The sequence below is a fragment of the Argiope bruennichi genome, chromosome 1 (assembly GCF_947563725.1).
Source record: "Argiope bruennichi chromosome 1, qqArgBrue1.1, whole genome shotgun sequence".
Taxonomy (NCBI): Eukaryota; Metazoa; Arthropoda; class Arachnida; order Araneae; family Araneidae; genus Argiope; species Argiope bruennichi.
In genome coordinates, this window is record NC_079151.1 from 107,299,050 (window position 1) to 107,321,602 (window position 22,553).

Sequence of the window (22,553 nt, forward strand, 5' to 3'; positions counted from 1 at the left end):
TAGACAAAGTAAAAGTGTTATTACACAATTTGAATATATCAGAGCATTTTCCTAAAAAGATTCTATTCTGAAATAATGAATGATGAAGTTATAGAAAACCCGATAAAGGAATTTAGGTGTTATTTTTAATACAGTAATTGTACAGACAGAAGATAGATTTAAAATTGTTAAATTAATCATTGATATAAAAACATGAATTAGAAAAATGTTGTAAAATTTTATAACAGGACGTAGATGTAAACCTAAACGAGGAAATTGGTTTGTTACAGGATTTGATTTTAAATGAAAGGGATGTAAATGAAGCACATAACATATTGCAATACATACTAAATAATTATATTTCGAAATGAGTTTTCACAGTGTTAAAACTTTTCTTTACATTGCCCGTTCCATAGCAAATGCTGAGTACTCTTTTAATAAATTAAAATTAACAAAGAATCATTGTCAGGGATGCATGCAGAACGTTTAAATAAATTTGCTGTACTAAGCATCGAAAAAAATATGTAATGTTTCTGAAGTAATTAAAATCAGAAACATAAATACACACGCAATAGTATTGTATATTGTTCATATATATATATATATATATATATATATATATATATATATATATATATATATATATATATATATATATATATATATATATTACTTTACAAAAAAATTAAGGGCCCAAATGATTGTTTTTGCATCCAGGCCCCTTTACAGAGAAGGCCAGCTCCGAGATTAGGCATTTCAAGATGTAGGCAAAATACATTTTGAGGTCCTTCTTTTTATAAATTAGACAATTTAGATTTATATTTCAAATTCATGAACATGTTAAGGATTTTTTTTTTTTATTTCAATAACTTTGTGAAAGTGCACATGATTTTATTTATTTCAATGACTCATGACTATATGTATATGTTTATATTTAAGCAGACATGTTTATAAATACAGTGATAACCAAGTAAATGCACTGAAACAGAGCAAAATATAGCATTAATATTATTCTAATATTTTATAATTCATAAAATTTTCTTTGTTTACATATTTATTTATTTGAAAGATATAGGCTACTTTTTTTATAGTCTATAAATGTTTTTTCAATTGTGTTCCTTTTCACAGGCCAGTAGCTCTAAGAAGGTACCTAAACAGAAATTTACAATTACCACATTTCAGAACATCAACAAATAATTTTACCACAGAAAAGAGGCAACTTTTAAAAATTAATGAAAAAGCATAGAAGTTAATTGAAAAAAATTCAGCAATTAGATAAAATATGTTCTTCTATCAAAATTTTTATTGCAAAACTTTTTCCAATTTATAAAGTACATACATGAATTTTACACACACACACAGAAAAAATTCACATCAAATTAAATATATTCCATAATTAATATAAACTTAGAAGATAAAATATCGGCTTGATGTAAGATTAATGTCTGTTCGACAAAGATGAATTACTTTGGGGCAACTGTGATCAAATACAACTCCGTCATTTTTTTTTAATGTTATCCGAAAAAAAAAAAAAATGCCATTATTTGTAGCCATCGAAGATGGTGGATTTTTCATGTCTTTTTAAGATAGCTGATGCAATTTTGTCGAACTTGAGAACAAATCTAAAATCTTACCAAAATATCAATACAGATTTTTTATATGTATTTCATATTAAAAATTATAAAATACCAGTTATAACTAAAAAATATTTTTGGTAATATATCATAAGAATTTTTCTGTTTTCTATGTAGAATTCAGTATTTCTTGAAGTTAAAACACTGGCGGAAACACACAAATAAATCCGAAACGAATCATTTAATGAAAAATTTCTCCACTTAAATCCATAAATCAACTTAATGCATTTATTTGCAATCTTATTAAATAATGTCAGTATTATATATCATTAATAAAAATATATAATTTAAGAACTGAGAATGACTAGGAGTCAGAGAAAAAAATGTCAGTTATTATTTAAAAATTATACTTCTAATTTGCCACAATATAGTTTCAATTTTTTTTATTAGTAACATGCAAAAATATTTATGAAGACTTATTTATGAAATCTTTTCTTACTTCTGAAATCCGAAAAGTTCGATGCGAAGTTAAGATCCTTGACAGATGAACTCAATTTCAAAACAATACAAAAATGCGCGGTTTATTTGTCGGGCTGAGTTGCTTTCTTATTGTTAACACAATACAAAAATTTAAACTACACGTATAGCCGAGTGAATAAGTATAAAGTTCTCGAGAATCTGAATTTTAATTCCGAAACATATTTGCGCTGAAACTGTAAAGCATCTTTTAAATGTAAGGAACTTAGAAATATCCGCAGGTGTGAACATTACTCAAATCACCCTCAGGCTTAATTTATCAAGCAGATGAAATACAGGCAGCAAACAAGGGCCTACGGCTACAGGAGGACGAAAAAAGAACCTAGAGCAATTTTGATGAAAGTCACGATCAAGTTGATTGACTGCAGAATTTAATTCTAATATATGAGAATTCAGAATCATTATTTCTTATCTAGTAATTAAATTTGTAAAGTCAAACTAAACTTTGACAGAATACCCATAAATCGTTGTTACCTTAGTGAAGGCGATATGATAATTTGGTTATTAAAATACTTTCCATGACGTTGTATGCTCACACCTTATTTTAATATATCCTGAGAAGCCTATGGGACGAGTGAGGATAGAACCTGGGACCTTGTGGTTGGCAGTCCATTAACTTAACAATTATACCAAAACGATCGTTCGGGTAGAAGAGTTGTTACTGGCTTATATGCGATTCACCACAATCCTATCTTTTCAAATATACTATTGATTTCATTATTTTTTATAATATTGGTTTCAAACGGAATTGAAAATGAGAAGCATTATTTTTTTATTTCATAGAAACTTGGGAAACTTCACTAAATATCGTATACACATTAGTATCTGAGGCAAGAATCATAAAAATTAATATCCAAGATAAGTAAGAATCCTTATTAGCATATAAAAAACGGCTTGCATTGTACTCTGAATATTGTGAAATGTTGGATGTGGCTCTCTCTCCACAGCATCCTATACTCATGGCGTACCACAAATTCCTGATAATTTTTAATAACTTTCTGTGATAACTGGCGTACCACTTTTCACAGACGGTTATTAAAAAATATCAGGAATTTATGTTTTGTAACTTGCGGTGAAAGCTTATAAGCCAGTTAACAGCTATGCTACACGAGCAATGCTTTTGTATTGTGGTGAAGTGGTAAGAGATGCGCGAAGGATAGAACGTGGGACCTTGTGGTTTGCAGTCCAGTAACTAACCGATTATACCAAAACGATCGTTCAGGTAGAAGAGTTGTTCACTGGCTTATATGCTATTCACCACAGTACTCTCCCTCCAGTGAGACGAACGATATGGCTGGTGAGTGGTGATGTAATATTAGTAGCTGTTGTCTTAGTGGGCCTGTACCCAGTTTGAATAGCGCCAAGCGTTATGGCGAGCGTGTGTGGGTGATGATGCGCCAAGTGTGTCTGACGGCTTTTGGGTTGCTGCGTCACGTGAGTCTGGCGACTTTAGTTTGCTGCGTCAAGTGAGTCTGACGACTTTGGTTGCGGGTAGATGGCGCCACAACAGATGTTACGAGGGTTGATGGTTCATTGTCCGAGGGCACCAATATGGCGGTAACGATGTGCTAGGATAGAACCTGGGACCTTGTGGTTAGCAGTCCAGTAACTAAACAATTATACCAAAACGATCGACGTTCTCAGACAATTATAATTACAAAAATGTATTTTTTGGATTCCGAGAGATCTGGAACCTGGAGATTCGAGTTAAAATATTTTGACGATTATAATATTTTTTGTATACTTAATATACAAGAGAGTAAACCTCCCCCCACCAAAAAAAACGGCAATTGAGATACATATTTAATGATTCTTTTTTGTTAATTTACAAAAATTTAAATAAAAACTGAATTAATTGCGAATTATTTTGAGTTCTAAAAATTTAAGTAAAATAAATATTCAGTTATTGTAAATATTTAACATATTATTTTTACTAAGTAAAGATGTCTGCATGTATGTTGACGCTTTACAGGTCAGACAGCGTGACCTCCATCAAATTTGGCACGTATCTATCTTGTAGGCTAGAAATTTGCAACCCTTGAGCAATTTTTTGAAATTTTTATTAGAATTTTAATTTAAAAAGTATGCTGATACTTTCGAAATAACTTACTTTCATAGAGCAGTAGAGCGTCCAACAGCACATCAGTATTTCACCTTTTAACATATAACATAAAATAAGAGGAAAGAAAATGACTAAAAATTATAACTTCAAATGTAAACAAAAAAATCCGCTTCATACTTGGAGGAGAAAGTTAATGGCAGATTCATCGACGAAAGTGTTGCGGTTGAAAACTTAAATGCCATGCGCATAAGTTCATTACACGTGATTTTTGCGTCACATGAATTGATCCCATTATTCGGTTTTATTGATATCTTCGAAGGTGTCAGAGAAATAATGTTTAAAATTTTTAGATATTTACATTTACAAAAAAGAGGAAATGTTTGAGAAAATTCGACATTTTGTTGTTGATAATGAAAAAGTCGAAAATTAATAAATTATCAATTAATAAATTATTATGTCTTTTATCAAACACTGTTTACTAAATAATTTAGAGTAATGATTTTTTTAGCCTAAGAAAACAAGGAAAAGCTACGTATAATTTACTGTTATTGTAAAAAAAAATCTTTTAGTTTAATTCTTTGTACATTTTTTCATCCACAGATTTCGGTTTCTTTTTACATTATTAATATCCGTAGTTCCCTCGTTCTCTAAATTTTGTGATGGTACAGCAAAAAATTTTACATTCAATAAAATCTTCAAATTTTAAAATTAAAATTAAGTTAATCGAGAATAATATTATGCTTGTATTAAAGCACGTTTATATATTAGAACACCGAATACAGTATATCGAATTAAGTAGGGAGCATTCATTGCCAGTCCGCATTTCGAGTATTTCACCCCTCACGAGTACCAAGGTGCTCGTAACTTGCTTTCCATCGGATATGTAAATCTATTTTACAGAGGAAGTGGGCTATATTTTTTATTTTAAACATGCGGTCAGAAAATGCCATTATCAAATTATAGCAACCTTAAAATTCCGGTTTATATATGTTTCCACATTTTTGCATGAACGAAACTAATACATTTTTTTAAGTGTTTGTCCTTTAAATTTTTTTATTTTCAAACACGATAAATGTTTTATAGCAAAACATAATATGGAGTGAATCACAATTATCGCTTATATAATTGGTGTGAAGAAATTAAAATTCCATGAGATATAAAAAAAATGAAATTGCCATGTTGTTTGAAATGCGTGAAATAATTCTGATTTGATAATAATTTTAATAAAAAAAGAGAAAGAAAGAAAATTTTGTTGACTAAAGAATTTTTTTTAGAGAAGTTCATAAATTATTTTGATAAACGTATAATCACACAAAAAAGAAAACCGTGTCTTTCTGTGGACAGTCAGCCAGCCGTTTCTAGAAATTGAACGAAAATGGATTAATATTAAATTCGTTTTTGCACGACTGAATAATGTTGCGCCCTTCATTTTTGTCGCTCTAACCCATGCTCCAAGACACAGTTAAAATTTTAGATTTTACTATCGAAAATAATTTTTCAAGCACCTGATATCTACATTTCTACAGGAAATCTAATACATTTTCCATTATGTATCACAAGCAAAAGAGGAGTGATGCACTACTGTAGTGGCAGAAAACATGCCTAAATATTGTTAGCAAGAGACAATGTCAGCTTACTCGCATCCAGAGAAATGGCGAAGGGAGATGCGATGTTCACGATCCCCTCCTGAGTTGGTAATATTTGAAGGGATAATCGAACGTGATGTAACTATCTCATTTAATTCAGTTTCATTATTCTCAGATCAATAAATCAATGTTATTCTTGTTGTTTCTTTTTACTTCCTCGTATGCGAAGTACACAAAGAGAAAATATTGTAATCGTCAAAGAATTTGAATTTTACGTCTTGAAGAATGTTCACGGTTCAAACCTCCTTTAGTCCGAAATACATTTTTTATCAATTATATCTATCTCTCTGTGAATACGATAATTCGAAAATGCTTTGAGATAGACGGATAACAGTTGGTATATGCTTAGGACCTTAAATTTTTTGATATCTGTCAAGTTTTGAATGAAATCTATTCAAAGGAAATTTGTCTGTCCGAATATATGATCTCTGTAAAACGAAGAGAGCTAAATAAATAAAATTCGGTTCACAGATTTAATATGTAAAGTGTAGATCTGAATCGAATTTTGAATTAAATTAGTTTGATCTGTGATCATGCCCTTAAAATTTAATTCTGTACAATTGTGTACAAAGTCTACAATTGTGGGTGGGGGAGAGGAAGGGAAATGAAAAGTTTTATTTGAGAATATACAGGAAAGTTTTTTGGAAAGACCTTGATAGCTAGTTACAAAGTATGCAAAAAAAAGTATTGAAATTTTGATGAATGTACAAGCTTAGACCTGATTTTTAAGGAATTCTCATTAAGATTTTAACTATCATCTCAAAAAAACAGAATGAACGAAAAAATTTTGATATAATCTTTACACCAACATTATAGATTGTTAAATTTTGTATGAAATTCTTCAAAGAATTTCAATGCATTTGCATGTTCCGACAGGTGTGAACAAGATGACTCTAAAACATAATCAAGCCGGCGACCTGGCCTAGCGGTAGCATTTCTTCCCTGTGATCTCGGCGTCATGGGTTCGAGTCCTGGTTCAGGCATAGTTGTTCTTCACACTGTGTTCTCTCTGTGAGGTGTGTGAATGAGTCCCTCAATATAAAAAGGGGTTGGGCAAACGAATGTGTTTGTGTCATCTTCATATGAGCTAGAAGTCAGACTTCTGCCCTAGGTGCTCAGTGCTTTGCCCTCAGAAGCAATTGGGCAAATACAACTGGCACACTCGGATTAAATCGCTGACAGTTCGTCAGTGGGCTTGTAAAGGGCCAAAAGTAACAATAACATAATCAGTTTGATCAGAATAGCCGATGCTTATCAAACTTTTGTTCAACCCTATCCAAAGTCTATAGAAGGTATTTAGATCTTGGATTATCGGTAGATTTGTTCTCTTGTTTGTACACGTGATAACACACATACAACGAATTATAGATATAAAATTAAAATTGTGTTCACAACAAAAGTTGTTGAACTGCAAAACAAAACATTTGGCGCAATTTTGTTCACAACAATATTGAGTCAAATGTTAGACGAAATCTGTAAAAGTGTAGATTGTTTGTCTAAATAAATTTGAAAAGGTTTATTTCAAAACTTAAAGGAATAAATACATTATATTTTACATATGAGACTGATTATGAACTGATATTAGTGCTTGAATTCTGTATTAGAGAGTCGCGGATTCGAGACTCGATTCTACTGAATGTTTATTGAACATATTTCATTAGATTCTGACTGACATTATTAAAATCGACTTTTATTCTGTTATTAAAATTGACACTTTTATATTAAATCTGTCAAATGTTCTTTTTATATGGTGCAGATGACAGGATGCTGGCTCAGGTGCTGTCATAATGATCTTTTTTTAAATTATGAGAATAATCGCTAAATAGCCATCACGTAGCTAAAAAAAGACATTAATATAACTAAACTTTTCTGGGATAACAGCTCTCCGCCTTTTTAACTAACGATATTTTATAAAAAAATGATTTTTTTCTAAAATATTAAACAGAATTGTTGAAAATAAAAAATGTTTTGAAGAAATTTATAACTTTATTTTTGAAGGAATTTGCAATTCCGCTGAAGAATGACAGGTTTTAGATATGTTCGTCTCTGTATTGTATTTTTCGATATTTTTTAATGTTTTGATTTTTTTTTTTATATCCTCTAAAGTTTTACGATCAATCACAGAGTGATGCTGCAAATTCAATCACATCGAGGCATGATTTGTAATTATAAAATCTAAACTAATAAATAACTTTTGTAATTATAAATCTTTTGTGCGCACAAAATTTTTCCATATTGGAAATATGGACAAGTTTTTTTGCAGGATTCTTTACTTAATTCGAAATTGTTGAAATTCATACGAACTAAATTTTAATTGCTTAAAAAAACTAATTAAATAAAAACAAAGAAGCAGAAATATTTATTGGTTGCATTATATATAAATGCTCAGCTTTATAAAATACCAAAAGCTGTGCGTACTTTAGTTCTTTTGAATGTATTTCATTATATATTTTTATATCTTGCAAATTAGAGTTTGAGTATGTTTATTTCGCCTTTATTTCACTTTAAAAAAAATCCAGTCATTTTCTAAAATTATATTTTGTTTGCGGTATTACACGTAAAAGTGAAAATCTCCATAACCATTTGGACTAGACACTTGAAAGTTGGCATGTGTTTGATTCTTGGGTAGTAGATTTCTTTAAATACTTTTAAATACTATTGGAAATATTTAATATTTTGCTAATTAAAAAAATTATCATGAACTGATTTTTATAGTGTTCAACCGATTTACAAAACGGATATCAATTAGTTGCGAAAGCGCAAAATAGGTTGTTTCCCTAATTTTGAATTATATTTTATAATATTTTTTTTACATGTAGAATAATTTTCTGTATAATTTTTTTATATTTTATACAATAAACTTAAATTTTGTTATTTAAATTCATTTTTATATAAATCTCATTGATATGAAACACTTATTATCTTTATCTGGCGTATAATATTCTGGTGCATTACTGTGAATTTATTAAAAAAAGACAATCGTCATTGTCTTAAATCAAGTATGTTAAAAAAACTGATGATATATCCCCTTTTATTCAAAACTATTAACTATAACTGAAATATTCAAAAGTGCAACAAATAAGATTTTAATTCCAAAATTAATTAAGAAATTTAGATGATATTTTTTTCCTATTGTAACTGAAAAATCAAATGATAAATTCTTAATTTGTATCATGAAATGCTATTCTCTGCATTTAATTGAAGAAAAGCTAATTGCAAACGATAATGAGTTTCTTCGATTATGTTTAAAATGCTGACGATGAATTTTAATTCTTGTCGGTTAATATAATTTTTGATCATTTTCTAAAAAAAAATTCTAAGCTTTTTAATGACGCACTTTAAACTTTGAAAAAATTATTTTATGTTTTTAACATTTTTGTATTTTATAATATTTGTAAAGTATTTTTTATCTATTTCGAAATAAATGCTGAACCATACAATAGTAATAAAGGCATTATCTATAGGTGCTTCAACATGAAATACTTACCTAATATATGAACCACACGCCAGTAATTAAGTCTACTCCCCCCAAAAAATTAGCTAAAAATGTCATATTTATTATAATTACCAAAAAACTAACCAAAGATATCATGATAGTTAACTGATTACTTTCTTTAAGGATATGTAGCTAAGCCAATGGCATGAGGTTAAACCAAAAGTTCACCAATGGTGTGCCGCTAACAAGTATCTAATATGTATATCACTAATTTTGCTTAAGGACTGAAATGAATTTTAAAACATTTCTCTAGATTAGAGGTTCCCAAACTTTTTTTTCTCGTGGACCACTTTCAAAGTTTTACTATTTTCGGTAGACCCCCTGCTGCTACATTTCTACTGTATTCCCAAAACTCCTAAAAAATATCACACTAAATTGAGGGTGTTAAGAAGAAAAAAAAAAGTAGCACATTTTCTTGTGTCCTATTTATAAAAATGATACTTGTGGTTATACAAAATTATAAACATTTATTATTACAAACAATCAACAATTGACAAAAAATCAACAATGAACTCTGAAATGGAAATCAACAATAAAAAATAGTCATACTTTTAATGAGACGGATGTACTTGATCAATTGACAGCAAATTATCAATATTTGGCTTCAGTTTTGTAAGAAGTAATCTCAAATCTCCCCGTTCTGTAATGTCCAATCTGGTTTTTTTTTTTTTTTTTTTTGTCAACAGGTTGGTAACGGCACTAAAACTTCTTTCGACAAGATATGACGAGGGAAACGCTATCCAAAGTTTCCTCGCAGGATAGCCCAGCCCAGGATATTTTTCGGGGATTTCTGCCTGCAGCCAAAATGTTTGAGAGCCTTTTTTAAATTTCACCTTCAGTTCCTTGTTGGTGCTGATCTCAAGTAGCTCCTCTTGTAATAAACATTCGCCTCTTCCGTTTCATCAAATGGGGTTATGATCCATGGTGGTATTTCCATCGTCAGAATATATTCAAATCTATTTTTGAAGTCATCATGCAGGGTATTTAAATGTTGAGCGTATGTCTGAATATCCTCATCAAGACATTCTATCTGTGACAAGTGCGGAAACTGGGAGAATTCGCGCCTACTAATATTTTGCTTCATTAATTTCAATTTACGAAGAAAAGCCGAAATTACACCCTTTGTTTTTATTAAATTAAGGCTGTCCCCTTGTAACTGCAAGTTAATGTCATTGAATTTTATGAACAAATCCGTTAAGTACGCAATGTCCGGTTTATATTTGATCAGATTTTTTTTAAAAATCTGGTGCTTTAGTTTCCAGACACTATCACTGATTCGAAAAGTGAGTAAAATCTCGATAAGCATGCACCTTTCGACAACCAGCATACTTCAATATGTAAGAGCAGTCGTTGGAAATCATCATTTTCATCGCACAATAGTGCAAATAAACGGGTATTCAAAGCATTGCTTCTTATTTTATTAACTGCGTTAATCATAAATTGAAGCGATTGGTGCAATCTATCACTCAAATTTTTCGCTACAAGGTGTTATCGGGGGATGACACAGTGAATTACAATTAGTCCTGGTATTATTCTTTTAAAATGGCTTATAAACCCACGATATCGCCCGAACATGGCAGGAGCTCCATCTGCTGCCGCCAAAATAATGTTTGTAAATGGAATAGATTTTTCTGTAAAAAAATCACTCAGGACATTAAATATATCAGGAAACAAATGAGTAACGTTTTGTTCTTGGCATTCGTATTTATACTAATGTAGATTGCAAGCACAGCGCAAGTCGCATTTCATCCCTTTGCAGGTCTAAACAAGCATCCCGGACGAGCGGGTGGCACTTTGCAAGTCTCGACATGTGGTATACACTTGTACTATTATCTATTGTTCTATTCAATTCTGTGTTTGAACCGAGTCTCGAATATTTTTGAGTACCTACCGATGCTACCTGCCTACGTTGATAGGCAAATCCAATCCAAAATTTTTGTTATTTATTATGAAAACCAGAAAATTTTTCGTGGACCCCCACTTACAACTTATGAACCTCTGTTTTCTTTTCACGTCTACGTGGACCCCCCGTGTGGTCTCCTATGGACCCCTGGGGGTCCACCTGGACCACTTTGGGAACCTATGCTCTAGATGATAAAGAATGTCTTTGCGTTCTAGCTTGCCGACAGAAATTTTTGAAAATCTGACATTTCCTCACAGAAATGCAACATTTTTCGTAATCTCTCCGTTCTCTAAAAGTAAAGAAGAACTCACCTATTATTAGAATAAACAATTAAATGGGATATACCGGAAGAATTAAATTAATGCTTTATAGTTTGGTAAACTTTTTTAAATCGCAGCTTAGGTCTGTCATCTCAAAAAGCAGGAGCATGGAAGTAACATATTCAGTTAATGCTATGTATAACTTAAGAAACAATTTAAAACCAAGACAGAAGCAAATCACACAGAAAACTTTTGGTAATACAGATATAAAATGAACCTGAAGAGATTTAATTAATATCAAGAGACATAGAAAATGTAAACAGAATCCCTTTTCAAACAATATTTCCTTTCAGACTTTCCATCCTTGCATTCAATTCTCTTCGGATGGTAAAACAAAAGGAAGTTTTACATTTGATCCAAGAATTATGTTGAAGTCTTTATGAATTGCTAATGTTTTCATTAATTTCCATTGGTGTAGAGGTGGTGATGATTTCCATAAGAGTGTGTGTCCAAAATACTTTTGGTATTGTTTAAACAAGAAATTATTTATGGCCCAGAAATAATATTCCCGGTGAATCAGTTAGTCGACAAAGATGTCTAATTTTTATCAGAGCACTGTAGACTGAAGATATTTGCATAAATCTTAAATATTCTGACCAATAATAAAAATTAAAAGTTTTTAAAGCTTTAAAATTTAAAGTTGATCAATAATAAATATACTATAACGTTTCATATGACCATATAAAAAATTGCAGTTTCATGCTATACCATTTGCACTTGCTTCAGTAATAACTACTTTTAAAAAAATTACAAGATACCTACGTAAAAGGGAAACACTTAATGTTTTTATTTTAATTTCTTCATGGTTTCCGAAAATATCTTTACGATATTGCTCAATGTTATTGAGGTATCTTACAATATTTTCTGCTAACAGGGTGAGCACCATTTACACTTTTTAATTCGCTGATGACGACAGAGTGGAAGATGAAATGAAAAATCCTTTTATAAGCTGGGCGTCCCATTGTATACATGATACTAAGGTTTTCAACCTATTTTTTTGTGTGCTTACGATCAAATGAGTTTTAAATATTCTACCGTACGTTCTTTCATAATTCATTATCACATTTGAAAAAAGAGATGGCATCTTAAAAATGGTGCTCGATTTCTAAGTAATTCTCTTTTGTAAAAAAAAAAAAAAAAAAAAAAAAAGAGGATTTAAATAAAATAAATCATGGAAGTTCTTTAAAAAAAGGGTAAACATGATAGTTTTTGATGGTGTACGCAAATTGTTTTATTACGAAGAAAAAGTTAATTTACTTTTCCCAGTAATGTTTTCGAAGGAAATAGTTGAATTGTGAAGAGTATTTTGGATCTGTTGAATTTGTTTTAAAATAAAACATACACAGAAAAAAACTAAGAGAAATAAAATTCATAACATTTATTTTGAAGTACAAAGGAGAATGTCTTCTACATTTCATTTTTTTAATTGCAATAACTGTATTGGCTGTTAATATCAATTTAATTAAAATATATAAGATATAAATTATTTTGCTATTTAAGTTATTCAGATTCAGAGAAAAATATTCATTAAATAAATCCTACACCAACTTATTTAATTGCTAAAAACAAAATAGGTTTCTTATTCAAAATACACTGTTAGATAACAAGAAAAATTCTACATAAATAGGACTGAGTATACAGGAATAGCAAATAATCGATACTTAGACTTCCTAGCTAAATTTATTTACTTATTGAGCTTTAATATGCAAGCACTTAAAAAGCATTCGTAGAAGGAAAGTTTTTATAATAATTACAAAGAAAATTTTGTAGTTGGTTAAATGTAGTACAGGTATAAAACTAATAGTTATTTAAAAATCAGTTTAAACATTCCCTTATTTTCGTCCTTTATCTTTCTTGATATGTTCCTTATTTCCACATTTTATGGATTTTGTATTCAAAATGAAGCCAATCTCAATAAAATGTAGGGTATATTAATACAAAATATTATTTTTTGTTATAGATGTGTTAAATTTTACAAAATTGGACGTAATACACAAATTACAGACATTCGACATTTTGTGGTACATGTCTTACATCCAGAGCGTTTGTAAGTTCTAAGCATCGATAAACGAAACCCACGTAGAAAGCTAAGTTTGAATCGTGAATAAAAAGGAAAACAGCGTTTTTGGATTTTCTCAAAAAACGGTTTGGCATAATTGGACTAACAAGATTTGCATCATAGCTACATGAAAGTAAGAAAGCGGAAGAATTTCCTTACAAAGCCTGGATGGTAAGAAACGTTAAAAAGGGTTTTCTATGATATCCATAGTTGTTTTTGTCCTTCTCTATGTGCATTCGACCTTGAAAGGGCTACCGGGGATGTGGTCGTTGCCGTACTTGACTATGAGAATATGTTCTCCTCTGTCCTTCACCATGTACGTGACGTTGTAAATGTTACGGCCGGTATGTTTCACATGGATCTCGTCGCAGGGACCTTTAGGCCCATACAGAGATACGAAAAGGATGTTGTTTCCTGAAAAAAAAAAGTCATGTTGAATAAGATTAGTTATTCTTTCTATTTTAAATATATTCACAAAACAATAAGTTTGATTTTATTTTCAATTTTATTCTTAAAAATCTGAATAGAATGCTTTTCCTAGTTTTATTTTTCAGAAGTTTTAAAAGCCTCTTAAAATTATTTAAAAAGTCTTACATTTTTATTTCTACAAATCGATATATTAGATAAATTTAAATTTATTATATTATCCTAGAATAAACTTAAAATATTTTTTTCAGTATCTTTAAATAAAAATACGTTTTTAGATTTTAAATAAAAATTTAAGTGAATACTTGCTTTTTTTTATTTAAATTATTTCATATTGTTTTTGTAGACTTCTGAATTTTAAATAGCATGAAATTTATTCAGGCAAACAATATATTCATTTTTCGAATATTTGTTATTTAAAACATCAGCCCTTGGAAATAAATTACAGATATGTTTACCTGCATCTTGACAGTTGATCTGAAATGAATTCATCTTGTGTGTAATGGCTTTCTTGAGTCCTGGTCCTTTGCTGGTAATTTTTGCCGGGTTTGATCGGAACCTAGGAAGTTGATCTCCTTTATGTTTTGACTGCTTGGTAACTGTTTCCACGACCACTGAAGAAGTCTCATGAGAACCTGGTTCTGCGACAGCGGTACCTAGGAGATAGGCGTCGGCTTTAATTAAATAATATGCACAATGGTTTGTAATGCCACACATTTATTTTAGAAGAACGAAGAGATGAAATATTACATTTCTTACAATGTAACACAATTTGAACCTCTTCCTCACATCAAACTACAGCAAGGAAATGTGAAATTTTATCTATCGATCTGTGTTAATAGAAGTTGAAGTAAAATAGTTCGTTCTATTATTGCGATTTACAGAAGATTTTTATTTCTCGGTTTTTGTCCAAAACATTTTATCTTACGAATAAACATAATCCTGTAAATTAAAGAAAAGCAAAATTATTTTACACATATTTCTGATCATGATGCCAAAATTATCTCCATTGTATATGACAAACTAATATAATTTAATGAATTCTTATTAAAAATATTCATAAATATTTCACTTATAAATAGATACAAAGCTTTATTTTTAATACTAATAATTCTACAAACTGTCTAATTAACAAATTTAATCAACTATGATTTTGATTTGATGATAGTAACCATCGATTCTGCTCAGAGTTTATTAGTGCCAGCTTCACTGTAATATTTATTATTTAAATTTCCCATTCACAATTGTTCGATAATTAATAATAATTATTACAAATATTGGAAGCCTCGTGTTTTCTTTATCTCAAAATTTTACTGTTCGAAAGCAGAATGTATGTATTTTTAAATATTAAATTTTGCGATTTTATTTCTGACAGTTTGACTAATACAGTTGACAGTTTGAAATAATTTAAATAATTCTCGATTTATACAAATCAAAAGCATATTTACATCATTAGTTTTGAAATCCATTTTGCATCTTTTATGTGTTACAGTGTGACATTGAACAAAATAAAGTAGCATGTAGTTATATATTAGAAGATAAGCTCATTTATTTCTGTCATAAGCCATAAAGTTAACAGTCAACTTAATATTGTGAGATAATCCCCTTCATTACATCTGGTATGGAGAAAAAAAACTATAACTAGCTGCATATTAGGATTGTGTGGTTACTATGCAATTATAAGAATCTCCACTTTTTCTATGTATTAGGTTCATTAGTCTAGGGTCGAGCACTGAAGTTCTCCACTCACGCAGACATGTAAATCATATTATGCAAGAACTTTTATTTCCCGTGATAACTTATTTAAATTGCTATAAAAATTATTTTTGAGAAAAAGAGGTTATTTTTTGAGATTATAATTAATAGATTTCAGAGACAATTTAAGCTTAGAATAATAGCCTTAATGTTGTTTTTTAATATTTAAAAGAATCTATTTAATTATACTTAAATTTTTGCATGCAGTGGCATCAATCGTATTGATATTTCCTTAAGCAGGAAAATACCAGTAAAAATTCAAGTTTTAAAAAATAAGGCTTTGATTACTCTTAATAATTTTAAAAATCAGCAAATTTTATGTTTCTGTTGAGATATTATATAAAATTTTCCAATTAATATGTTACTAACAAAAATATGTTGTTTTTTTAAAAATTTTATGTTCATGTTGTGGGACATTTTTGCATATTGCGGTTATTATTTGCAATGCTTCAATGGTAAATTAAGAATTTATTATATGGTTTGTACTTTGACAAACAAAGAAATATTTTTTACCCATCTCTAAATTTAGTTTCTTCGGAGCGTTTTTATGAATAGTATAATTATATGATTCTGCCTCAAGTTTCGTTTAAAATTTAGTTTATGATTTTTCCACCCTGTTTATAATATGGTTGAACAATACACAAGATATTTCTGGTCAGACGCATTATCAGTGATATCTTAGTAAAATTACAAGCATATTATACTTTAAAAATATGTGCATAAAACAATGCTACAATGTTTGATATATTTACAGAACTTACCCATAAATTATCCATTTTATCTAAATAATGCAGTTGGTTTAAAGCACTCACCTGTGCATGGAACTTTGAATGGACTGCCTACAATATGGTAACCATTGTATTTGACGGTAATGAAATAATCTCCCGGAGCTAAGGGCGTGTATCGAACTTTATATCCCTCTGCGACTTCGGTACAGTCCATGGACACTTTAGAGGGTCCATCAATGGTCACAGCTAGTTGACCGGCTCCAGCATTACATGTATTGATTAAGAAATCAGTCTTTACTCCTGCGGAAATTAAAAAAAATGGAATGCCGAATTAAAGAGTGATAAAGTTTTTTGTCTATTAAATGCTCATATTTTAATAAATGAAGATTCACTGAAAGACGCTTATAATCTTACTTTCACATTGCGTTTTAAAGATAATTACAAACAAGAGATTTAAGATTCAAGTTACATACAATCTCAAAATTTCTCAATTACTATTTCTTATAAAAATAAAATATTGTTTTGTTGAAGTCAATAACAGGATGAAAGTTTTACCATATTTAATCAATTCATAAAAAATTGTCATTAGTTCATCAGAACGATTCTGGACACGAGTTCAGCAAATGATTCATTATTTTAATCAGCATTTCAATATTAAATTATTACAGGAAGATTAAAAATAACATTAAATTAAGAAAATATGCAATTTTTTCTTTTCAAGTTTTAATTATTATGCTGTTTATATATTGAGTTGCAAAAAATTGTTTATTTCAGAATGTCATATCAGTATAATTTTAAAAAAATTATTCACCATAAAAAAAGGCTTACCAGATTTGATTTCCTTCAGTCCATTACCAGAGGCTTGTACAGCTGCTGGATCAGCATCATCATGCCCAATAACTATCCTAAATGGACTTTGAGGAATATGAGTTCCATTATGTCTTAGATGAATTTGATGAATGCCATTTTCATGTGGAATAAATCGCAACGCCCATGAATCTATAAGTTGAAGACGAAAAGTTTATTTGCTGTCATTACAAAGTGAAAAAAAAATGAAGAATTGAAAAAAAAAACATTTTAAGAAAATTATGTGTAAGGATTTGTAAAAAACAAAATTTACTCTTATTTCTGTAAATATGTAAAGTCCAATAACTTTTACACAATTTTGTTTTGTATAATGTAGCCTAATTTTATTTTGTTTATTTACTTTATGAAAATTCTTTTACTTATAATTTCACAACTCAGACTGGTAAGTTTATGTTGAATGATTTGAATCGCTCCTTTCTGAATTTATATTATCAACATCGGATAAGTCTTGATAATCACAATTTACATTAAAAAATAGAGAAAATTTTACTAACCTTCATCTATGGGTGACACAAAGCAATCGTCTTCTGTTCCTGAGGGTGACACTACTTTGCCGTCAATGAGACCTTTTGCGCCATTCATCTGAATGGTGAAGGCGATGGGCTTATTAACTTGCAATCCTGCATCGGGTATATGACCCAATTCAATCTTCCTGGCATCACCAACTTCGGGTAGCATATATACTTTAAATGGACTGTCCGGAATCGGTTCGTCATTGAACTTGATACCTACCCTGTATTCACCTGTAAAAAAGTGATCAATGATTGCATATCTATCTATCTATATAGGAAGTGGCGTGCATGCTTTTGTTGAATTCATTAAGGAATATGTTCTGATTAATTCGTGAATTAAAATAAAGTCGAATTATTAAAAGTGGGGAAACTTTATTTACCTACTTTTCAAAAAATGAAGTTTTATACAAGTAATACTTGGTATGAATGTAAAATGAGATAAACTATCATGAAAAAAATCAAAATGAAAGCTTTCATCAAGACATATCCTACCACGTGTTAAATTACTCTAAATGCTCTGTAGCAATGGAAGAAATATTTCGTAACTAACGGTCTTATATATTCCCTAATAAAAGTGCTATTTTCTTCATGTAAAAAATTATAGATAAATAAAATAAGTAAAGTAATGAAGGCCATGGTGTTCAAATTTTTATTTTTATGTATGAGAGATGTATATTTTGTAGTACATAGAAAAACTGGTAGTTTCATATTAATTGCTTGCTATTGGCTAACAATAGCTATGGAACATCAATCTTTAGATTGAATCTAACATTTTTCCTGAATCAAATGTGCGATCTTTGGTATTTTTTCGATGATTAATCGTTGGCATGCGATTAATATAGAATATGTATTTCGAGTATATTTCGAATATGTATTAATATAGAATTCTCTTTTCTCTGACTGATTGATACCAAAGTTTGATATAGAATTACGATTATAGTAATAAGACAATATATCAAATTTCATTTACTTAAGCCTTTGCATTTTTGAATTATCGAGTTAACATACACGCGAAAGTGCATGACAATAGACAATTAACCATTTGACAGATTTTGCTCAAAATTCGACAATAATCTATACTTTAGATGCTAAAATTGTGAATCAAATTTCATTTACTTTTAACAAATACCATTTATTTGTTGAGAGTTTTTGAATTATAGCGTTTACATGCTTGAAAAATGACTGACCGACAGACGGTTAACCTCTTGATGGACTTGGTTTCAAATTCAATCATGATCTAAAATTTTAGATGTTGAATCTGGATACTATATTTTATCTCTCGCACTCTCAACGTTTTATAGTTACCTTGTTCACTTACCATGTTCACTTGCACTTACTATGTTCACTTCGCAGACAAGCATAATTCTAAAAATATGTTTTTCGGCTCAGGGAGGTCAGAAACGTGGAGATTCTTCATAATCTCGCATCTGTTTTTGCTTTTTAATGAATACAATATGCCTTCTTTGTATACGAGAAAATGAAAATAGTTATTTATCATGATAATTTATACTCAAATCTAATAAATCAAAAAATAAATATTGCAGTTCTTACCTGGTTCGCTAACTTTGTAGATAACGCTATACATTCCAGGACTGACATCTTTAACATTTATTTCTGCTCGGGACTTTCCTTCGACAGAAATGCCTAGAATGCCAGGACCAGCTTCTCTGGTATACAAATTGAATTCACCTAGAGATAAAGGTCCAGTTTCAGCTAAAAGTTTTCTCTAAAATTGATTTTGTTATAAAATTGGAAAGCATATACGTCTTAATTGCACCCTTCTTAAATATTATAATATTTTGGTACTTACTAGGCTCGTTGGCTCCTCCTCTCTCTAGGCCCAGGCCACCTGCATGCACCTTGTGTGCTCCAAAATTTGTATTTGTTCCCACTGTAAATTGAAATGGTGATCCAGGGATATGAATGTCTTTGCAGCGCACACTGATGGTATGGATACCTGGCTCTTTTGGAGTGAAATAGACTCCATATAAGCAATCTTCCATATCCGTGATCACAGCATCATCTGTTACACCAGTTGGATTGGTTACTTTAGCAGCCATATCGAACGCATTTGTACCTGAGAAAAAACGTATAAAAATTCTAAATATGCATCTGTTCAAGTAATGGTCCCAAATCATATATGTATATAAAAATGGTATTAAATGATTTGGATTCCAAAGAAATGACCTGAAATTTAGAATTAAAAACGTTGAAAATACCAAAAAGAGAAAAGAGAAAGAAGAAAGGAAATGTTAGAGTTATTTTAAAATTTTAATTTATTAGAAATTCCGTATTTAAGTTATAGAGAAAAATCCACAATGTACATTTTTAAATCTAGCGAAATGTGGGCAAGTCTTACCCGGTAACCGGAAAATCAGTGAAGCTTCTTGACCAATATCGACAGTTGGAGCCTGGTCTATTTTCTTTTTGATAGTTTCACGTATGATGTTTGATCCCGGTCCTGTAACTTTAACTGTAAATGGACTGCCTGAAAAAAAAGTTTTATTCAATTACTTTTTTAGAATATGATACTAAAAAAATTAAATAAAGCGTGTTTATCACAATTACTACAACAAAGATAATAAAAGGGTCTTCCATGCAAATTAGCCCTTTTTCTTTATAATTAAATTTGCAACTGACACAGAATCAATAACATTTCTCGCAATGAATCACATTATTCAAAATGATTTTAACTACATCTAATTCTTAAAATATATAATCTTTTCGACTGTTTATCAATGGAGATGTCTTTTTTTTACTTACAAATTTGGAAAGTGTGGAAAAGTGAATTTTTAATAAAGATTTAAAAGATGCATATTAATTAATTTTAATAGAAAACTTATAAGAGAAAATGCAAGTTCTTTATATTACACGATCTTTAAGACTTTATTTGAAGCAACCATACCTAATTGTAAAGAGTAACATCATATCTAAAATCTTATAATACAATTGATCACTGAATAAAAATGAAAAATTATTTTAAGATGATATTCAGCGAATACCATTTTATAAAAATAGGCGTTTCAGGCGTTAACATTTTCTTTATGAATTATTAAAAAAAGTTAAACCAACCCATTTTTAAACATATAGATAATTTTCAAAATAGATTAATTTTTCACTGATCATAATTTTAAAAATGATTGCAGATTTTGTGTTAACAGGTTGAATTAAATTATTTATATTACAGGTATTTTATAAATTTAATTTCATATTTTTGTAAATCGAGGATATTGTACCTGGTATATGATGATCAGCGAATTTTACATTGATGACATAATACCCAGGTTCTGCTGGCTTGTAAGAACAAATTATAACGCCATCTTTATCTTCACACTTCAGTTCAGCAGCACTTCTTCCTTCTACTGAAAAATTAATGCCTCCAAAACCTAAAAAAAAAAAGAGAATAAATAAAAATCAGAACATATTTTTAAATTTATAAAAAAAAAACTCGAATCTGTGGCAGATTCATCACAATAAATTTTATTTTAAACAATTTTAGATTTAAAGCAGAATTTTAACAAATATGCATAATAGTCATGAAGATAATTCTCTTCACTTTCATTCTAAATTGCGTAGAATTCGGATGGAAATTTACCAGCATCAGATGTATGCAGAATGAACTGGTTCTCTGTCTGTGTTTTGCCTTCTTTTAATCCATTTCCCGTAACTTTTACTTTCGAAGCATTTCCAATGTCTTTAGCGAGAACATTGATTTTGAAGGGACTTCCGGCTACATTATTTCCCAATTTTTTTACATGTACGAGATGCTCGCCTTCCTCACGAGGAGTGAAAGAAATGCCTGTAAAGAATAGAAAAATATAAATGAAGTTGAAATATCGAACATGTGTAGATGCATATTGTAATAGAAGGTTAAGGCGTCATTTTATATTCACTTTGAATCATCATTAAATCTTTGGTGTAACGTACCATCAAAAACAGATGTAATATACCATTAGCTATGTAAAAAAGGTAGTTTCAGAACCCTACCTTAAATAATCAGTCAAATAAATCAGTTCACTCACATAGAGCTCTCTTTTTAACTCGCGAGTTTTCTTTTCAACGAAATCCTTTAATCATCATTAATTTAATCTTTAAATTGCTTGCAATGAAACAATTTACCAGCGACACGGCCTAGGCGTAGCGCGTCTTACCCGTGATCTGAGCTTCCAGGGTTCGAGTCCTGGATCGGGCAGGGTTGTTCTGTACCCTGTGTTCTATCTGTGAGGTGTGTGAAAGAGCACCCCTGTAAAAAGGGGTTGCGCAAGCGAATGTGTATGTTATTTTCATATGAACTAGAAGTCCTGCCCCAAGGTGCTCTGGTGTCTGTGCCCTCAGAAGCTGCTGTACACTCGGCTTAAATCGCTAACAGTTCTTCAGCGGGCTTGCAAAGTGCCATAAGTAACAAAAACAACATGAAGTAATTTCATTTGTTGCTTTAATCCTCATCAATAATAAATATTTGCTCTATTTTGTACCATTAACCAATATTTATAACGATATATTGAATAGTTATATTTTTTATGATATTATATAAAAATTTAATTTACTGAAATAATTGAATAAAATAAAAAAAAATGTTTTTTTCTTTAATTATAAACACTCCATTTACGATGCACACATTTTTAATTCTTTTATGATGGTGCACAGATTTTTTTTTTATTTTTATTGATGAGATGCAAAATTTAAAAT

The 22,553-nt window shown here is 30.0% G+C and overlaps 2 protein-coding genes across 3 annotated transcripts in view; both read right to left on the bottom strand.

Moving 5' to 3' along the window:
• The window catches only part of LOC129967399 (uncharacterized), a 28,378-nt gene extending 26,174 nt beyond the window's left edge, over nt 1-2,204 (bottom strand). Inside the window, exon 1 of the mRNA XM_056081883.1 lies at nt 2,053-2,204. The gene's annotated coding sequence lies outside the window, so the exon portion shown is untranslated. The remainder of the gene's footprint in view (nt 1-2,052) is intronic.
• Nucleotides 2,205-12,952: 10,748 nt separating this feature from the next.
• The window catches only part of LOC129965657 (filamin-A-like), a 61,865-nt gene continuing 52,264 nt past the window's right edge, over nt 12,953-22,553 (bottom strand). The window contains exons 6-15 of one of the 2 annotated variants that reach the window (XM_056079748.1): nt 21,460-21,663; nt 21,101-21,250; nt 20,224-20,352; nt 19,675-19,941; nt 19,416-19,553; nt 17,847-18,095; nt 17,314-17,484; nt 16,570-16,785; nt 14,461-14,658; nt 12,953-13,990 (exon numbers count right to left, since the gene is read on the bottom strand). In XM_056079748.1, the coding sequence (XP_055935723.1) occupies nt 13,803-13,990; nt 14,461-14,658; nt 16,570-16,785; nt 17,314-17,484; nt 17,847-18,095; nt 19,416-19,553; nt 19,675-19,941; nt 20,224-20,352; nt 21,101-21,250; nt 21,460-21,663 (1,910 nt within the window). In that variant the 3' untranslated portion in view covers nt 12,953-13,802. The remainder of the gene's footprint in view (nt 13,991-14,460; nt 14,659-16,569; nt 16,786-17,313; nt 17,485-17,846; nt 18,096-19,415; nt 19,554-19,674; nt 19,942-20,223; nt 20,353-21,100; nt 21,251-21,459; nt 21,664-22,553) is intronic. The other variant, XM_056079757.1, reaches the window with a different exon arrangement.